Raw genomic sequence first — 6,793 nt, 5'->3', positions numbered from 1 at the left:
GGGTTTAATATTTTTCCTAGAACTTTTTTTTTTTTTTTTTTTTTTTTTTTTTTAGGGAAAAATTTTTTTTTTTAAAAAAAAAAAAAAAAAAAAAAAAAAAAGTGCAAGGACTTAAATGTACCCTAGAAAGCAAACTATTGCCTGCTGAGGCAGCCAGTGTAGCATCCACAATGCCATTTTCACCTGCAGCTTCTACTAATCCAGGCTGGAAAGGGCACTTGAAAAAGGACTGAAATGCAAAGTTGGGGGGCAAATCACCAGTATTATTTTCAAAGGTGTCAGTAAAATGCATGAAGTATTAGCAAGGTTATATTTATGTTTTCCATTCATACACAGACTTCAGCTTCTCAGGATACTCTTACCTATCAACTGTCAGTGTTGTCAACAATATACATTAACAGGAGTCTCCTGTTAATCCAAACCCACATCCAAACCACAAACGTATTCAGCCATCTCTTGATTATTTGCTTGTTATTAACAAGGCTGATCCTGTGCAGAGATCACACCAGACAGGCCAGAGGAACAGCCCACTGCTGCTCCCTTCTGCAACGCTGCAGGCGAAGGGCCCGACTCCCCACCTCGCTTACACAGCATGACAGCTTTTCAGGGGAATCACCCCTGGCTCATACCAGCCCACGCAGGCAGCAGCTGCAGTTTTCTAGGGCAAAAGCAGCTGTGGAATTAATAATTGGGTTCCCAAGTTCTCTGCAAGAGAAAAATAAGCATTTGTGTCCAGGCACGAGCACAGGGGCAGATCTGACAGCGCAAGAACACAGCCAGCTTACCAGTAGAAGTGCTCCTCCACCATTTTTGTCACAGCTCTGGAAACAGCTCTTTCATGCGGACCAAGGTGTTTATTTAAATTCACTCCAAGTTTCTCTTCCAAAAAGTCAATAATGAACTCAGTGCCAGACACTTTCTTGTGATTGTATTCAATCCAAGGCATTTTGCCTTGAGGGGAAAGTTTTCCATCAAAATAGTTCTAAGAAAAAAAAGCAAGTAAACAAATAAACATATTGACAATAAAGGCCCTTCAAGGTTCTGTTTCAGTGAGAATAAAGCTTTTAAAATATTTTTCTGTGTTTTTAAAAGGCAATTTTTTTTTAAAAATTAATACTCTAGACTAGTGGTAGCTGTTCAATCACAACACAAGATTTACCCTATATAATTCAGATAAAACTATTTCCAGGTCCTGCATGGTGTTACACGCTTTCATGCCATTTGACGTAATGATATTTAAGTACCCAGGTTATTTAAGGGTTTGGAGATGCTCAGATCTCCCAGAAGATTGTGTTTCTTACTTGTCGTGATTTTTAATCAAAGGACTGACACCTAAATTTGGCTCTTGCACAGAGCAGCACTTTTCACATTAAAAGTACATTATGCAGATTCATTCACTAACTATCTCAGGCAGCTACATTACCTCCAAACACACACACTGACAAGCGTGTAGTGAAAGGCCTAGCATTCCTACACTAGGCAGGCAGGAAATCTGCTTTTTCCCATGCTTCTGCAACTTTGTAACTTAGAAATCTCATACGATTACAGACCCACTTGTTAAAATTAGGTATCCAAGAGCCCAGCACCAGCACAGCACTACTGCACCAGCAAATGCTGGTCTATCTGCTCAGTGTAGCACTCATGTAGCAGCAGCAATGTATTCTACCCATTTTACAGTTGGAGAAGGAGAAAAAACAGAGATTAGAAAACTTATGTCTCATGTGACAAACACAAGAGGAATTGCTATCTTCCAAAACATAATCAGACATTTGACTTCAATTCTCTCTTACTCTTGAAGGCAGAACACAAGGCAGAACTTTCTATTTTCTTGTGATTCACTTCCTCAAGTCCTGTTACCTAGTGAATGGAAAATCCCAGCTCAGAGACCCAAACCATAAAGGCTCACAATAAATGAGCTCCGTGTTCAGTCTCTGGCAGTCACCCTAAGCATTTTGGGGATTGGGTTCCTAATCGCTGGAGGTTTAGGGTCAGCAGTTCTAGACCTCAAATATTTACCCTCCTTGAATGCACTAAAGGTGGATTAAGGTCCTCCCACAGCAAGAAGTGTACACCAGGAGAGGCCTCCAGCTCAGTCTGAGAGCTCAGCATCCTGGGTACTGCTCGAAACACGGACGGGCAAAGCACTACCAACACACGGCCATTCCTGGAGGCTCTTCCCTCATGGAGGAAAACAGCAGAAATGGATAGCGCTGCTGGGAAAACAATGCCTTCTGGCTACAGCCTTTTCTGGGATTTCTGCCCAAAGAAATAGCATGGCAGGAACACAGGATTAAATAATGTCTCATCAACTGCATCCCTACATGGGTGAATAAAGCGACCGAATCTACCCCGCCTGCACGTCATAGGGGTTATTACTATGGTCCATGGGAAAACCTCTAAAACTGCTGAACACCTGAAGCTGAAGAGAGAGCACTGCCCCATCCTTCCACCTACCAGGCCTTCCCTTCATCAAAAAGGCTCTTTTAGCATACTCAGACTGACAGGTTTCCATAATTTTTCATTATTAATTTACTATGGAATCATAAGCTTTTTCTGGAACTACACAGGGTGTCTATATGGCACTGAGCACCACTGCCTTAATCTTTGCTAAGCCCTTTCAGTAAGTATGAAATTTCCCTTCTTGTGCACAAACACTGCTGTTTTGCAGAAGCTACTAGACTTTAAAATGTGTTTATTACATATAGCAATTACTGTAGTTCCTATCATCTGCAACCCAGAAAAAAAGCAAGTTCTTGTTATTCAACTACACATTTCTTCAAGTACACATATTATATATAATACATATGAATACACTGCCTAAAAAACGTAGTACTGCATCAATATTACACACTCAAAAACATAAATGAGAGCTAAAGTTCTTATAGGAAAGTTGGCTCAGGTAAGCTTAGAAAAGCCTTCTCAAGGTTTTCATGTTTCATTATATATAGTTTATCAAACAAAATAGAAAACATGTTTCAATGACCTGAGAAAACCTTAGTCTCTTGACAAATCCGTTACACTGTTCCTGCATCCACTGTTCTCAAATGGGTAATTTTAGGCTTGAAACCTCAGTACCCTTATGGCTTCTACTAATTGCCATCAAATATTTATCAATTTTCCACTTAAAAATTGTTCCAGCTGCACAGCAGAGAAAAGCTATGGTATTATCATTAAGAAAAAACAAGAACAACCAAACAAAATATCCCCTCATACCTCATAGTATGTTTAACTGAACTGCAAAACAACAATAACAAAGCTCCCCAGAACCTCATTTATAGAGGAATTTATAAACAGAATGCCGTAGGGCACTTCCGAGGTAATTTTATAGTACTATCCAGAAAAAATTAGGTTGCACATCTTCTATTACTGCTGCTTATGCTTTTACTTTTACTCATGTCTCTTCCCAAGGAGGCTACCATCTTCACAGACCTGGCACGAAAACAGCACTTTCCTGCCCTGCTAATAACTTATCAGATTACATAAATGCTCAGCTCTCTGTATTCATGAGGGAATCAAAGAACACCCAAAAGATCTCCACAAACACCCAGAATGGGCTCTTTCAAAGCAAGATTTATCAAAAAAAGCATCAAAAATTTGAAAAAAACAGCTGGGTACTATGACAGCCCAGCCAGGGGAAGCAGGGGCGAGGAGGCTGCCGGAATATTTTTGATGGAGAACTCACACCTAGAAAGGCAGCTTCAAGAGAACGTCAGCACTTCACAAGAGCACATCTGCTGGGAGAAATTCCCATGAGAGTAGGGTAGGAATGTGTCACCCAGTCCCACTTCTCACGCGCCATTAAAGCATGTTGTGTAACACACCCCACGTTATTCAATAGCCTGATGCACTATAATAAACACAAGGAATGGGAAGAGTAAAAGCAGTCTAACCACCTCCCGCTGCCTTTTCTTCACCCTGTTTCACCTCCCTTCAAAGCATCCTCTTTCTGGGAAGGTGAGGACCACAGCAAGTCTCCAGAGGCAAACCCCAGCACCAGCTGCTACCCAGAGTGCTATTGCTTCTCCATCACTGCTCCCTCCAGCAGGCAGAGAAGCGAGCTGTTTCCTCCTGCATCCAGCCATACCCCCCTACACACCCACCCCACTGCCTGCCAGGGGGACTATCAGATGCCTTTGTCACCTACAATGTCCTGCACAGGTAGGTAACACAGCCATGAGGGAATAAACTAAGTCTCCAAGTACAGGAAGCTTCCTAACTCCAGCTGAGAACAGCACTGCCTGCTGGCTCCCCTACCTCTTCATCCCATCTATACCTTCCTCCACCTATTGGAGCCAAACACGGCACCATAATCCTAACATCAGGACAGAAAAAGAATCTGCCTCTTCCAGAAAAAAAAAAAGGTGCATCCTCAGCTTGTAAGCTTAGCTCCACCAAGCTTAGCCCTAAAATCCTTCATATGGCAGGTATCCCCACAAAAATCTTAAACCCATATAAGCCAGCACGGCTAAAAGCTGCAATCTGGTGATCCCAGCATCTGTGGGACCCGTTCCTGCTCCTGCAGCACTGCAAGTGGGGAACAGAGATAGGTTAAAACCAACTAAACCAAACCTTCAGGGCTCCAGCTAGGCCAGCTCTGGTCCAGCCTGATCTGCCACAGAAAAAAAACACGTGCAGGAAGGGACAGGAGGGAGACACCAGATGCTGAAGGTGGGACTGTTGCTTTTGGTGGTTCTGCTGACCTACGCCAGCTTAGGTGCTCACAGCTAGAGAGTAAGGACAGAGAGAGATGCAACCCCAAAAAGCAATCCAGACCATCAGGACAGAGAATAAAGAGGAGAAGATAACCTTCTGGAAAAACCTCTCTCTCTCCCCAAAAAGCTGGGTGAGTCACTTCTACCCAGCATTAGCTGTCTAAACAATTCCATCTTGAATCACACAAATGTGCAGTATTATCTTTTAAAAATGACCCATAGCCAGTCACAACCATCTTTTATAACCACAGCTGGCTTTAACTACTCTCCACCAGAGCAACTTTGATCATCACAAACCTCTGAACTGCATCTACTCCCATTAAAAAGAAAACAGATCTCACCAATATAGTTTTCCCCTCAAACATGCAATTTCTACCCAACTACTCCGGGTGGAGATGCAATGGGCACTAAGTCCTCCTGCGTCAATGACACGTTCAAACTTCAGTTATCTTGCAGGTTCTGTAAACCTAAATGAGGAAAATACATCCCACGGGACAGAATCTCCCTCTTTTAATGCTCTGAAGTATCCAATTCAAGTACCATTAAGTCGTAAGACAATGAACATTAAACTCAGGCTTTTAAAGACTTAAGCAAAATGTACTAATTATGTTTTCTCTCACTTCCGATGTAAAGGAGTTTAATCACATATAAAGCTGAATGAGTGTCAACCACAACTGAGTTAAAAAAAAAAAAACAACACAGTTGTAATATGGTTGGTTTTTCTCTGTAAAATACTGGACATAAACAAAACATTCTCCCTTACACCTTGGTCTGCAGAAGTTAGAAGTGACTTGAGCTCATGTGGGGTGAGCGGGCAACTTACCCACAGCTCAGCCTCTCTGGGACAATGAAAGGTGCCAAATTTACATCACTCGGGGGAAAAAAAGAAGAAAGAAAGAAAAAAAAAAAGAGACATTTCTTCCATCTAAGATACTCGTTACGTCTGTCACCACTGATGTACCATCTTAAATATGCTCAATACTTTACGGAACCAAATCTGTCCCACATTTCACAGAGCTTGCAGGCTGTACAGCCTGTGACACCGCAACAAGGTGCACGCCAGACTCGCGGCGTCACCCCTAAACCTTGACACTAACAGGTGAGACTCTGACATTCCAATTTCTGCTTTCCCAGCTTTAATGCACCAGGAGTAGTTCAGGCTTCATCCCCCACGGGAAGCTGGCCCAGGATGCACCCAGCCACAACTAAGGAGCGGCATTCATGCCCTCTAAAAGCAACCCTGCCTCCCTGCACTGGAGGGGAAGCACCAGTGATGGGAGGTGAAGCAAAAGGCAAGCACGTCTTCCCAGGAGAGCTCCAGAGATAAACCCTCCAGAAAAAGAAGAAGCTGCAGCTGCCTAATCTTGACCTCATGGTGAAATTCAAAAAGACCAAATAATGTTACACTTTTGTTTTGGGGTTCACTTTGCATTATATAAACTCCAGACTACTCTCCCACTTCAGCGCTTCCAGCCAAGGCAGCTTCTGACATTCAATTAGCTTTGCCAGCAAAACCCAGAGCTGTTCCAGATCAATCTTATTCAAGCCATTATCTTTAAAGGCCATACACCAAATTTAAGCAGAGACAAAAAAGCATCAGGGTACCCACCTCGTTGTAGGTGTATGTTTACACCTCCCCGGGTGAGACAGACTGAGGGGGAGAGGGACAGAAGCGGGGGAGGCCTGTCTGGCATTTCATGAAATCATAGCAAACCGCAGCGTAAAGGAAAACTGCACAGACGTACCTGGTAGGGGAGATCAGCCATCCTTAAGTAAGTTTCCATTTTCAGGCAGAAGGGAGACAGGCTGGGAACGCCGTTGGTAGGCCGTGAAAACTGATGCAGTATGATAGCATCTTTCGAATCAAGCTCTTGCTCTTTCCTGCCAAAAAGAAAACAGAATTAAGAAAAAAAAAATAAAAAAATAAAAAAGCAGGTGCATCATTCACAGGATACACCAGTACATCGAACAGACAAAGGACATCTGGGCCGAGGCAACACACACATCCTCCCTCAATGGGCCGCTGCAGGTTTGTGATTCATCGGATCCAGCGAAAAGGAAGGAGAGGAAAAAAAAAAAAA

The 6,793-nt window shown here is 42.9% G+C and overlaps 1 protein-coding gene across 1 annotated transcript in view; it reads right to left on the bottom strand.

Moving 5' to 3' along the window:
• Positions 1–6,588, bottom strand: part of FAXC (failed axon connections homolog) — a 21,437-nt gene extending 14,849 nt beyond the window's left edge. The window contains exons 1-2 of the mRNA XM_014964375.1: positions 6,458–6,588; positions 786–982 (exon numbers count right to left, since the gene is read on the bottom strand). Coding sequence (XP_014819861.1) covers positions 786–982; positions 6,458–6,496 — 236 coding nt within the window. The 5' untranslated portion in view covers positions 6,497–6,588. The remainder of the gene's footprint in view (positions 1–785; positions 983–6,457) is intronic.
• Positions 6,589–6,793: the final 205 nt, after the last annotated feature.

This window comes from Calidris pugnax, unplaced genomic scaffold (genome assembly GCF_001431845.1).
Source record: "Calidris pugnax isolate Ruff unplaced genomic scaffold, ASM143184v1 scaffold219, whole genome shotgun sequence".
NCBI lineage: Eukaryota > Metazoa > Chordata > Aves > Charadriiformes > Scolopacidae > Calidris > Calidris pugnax.
This window is presented reverse-complemented; position numbering and strand designations above follow the sequence as displayed.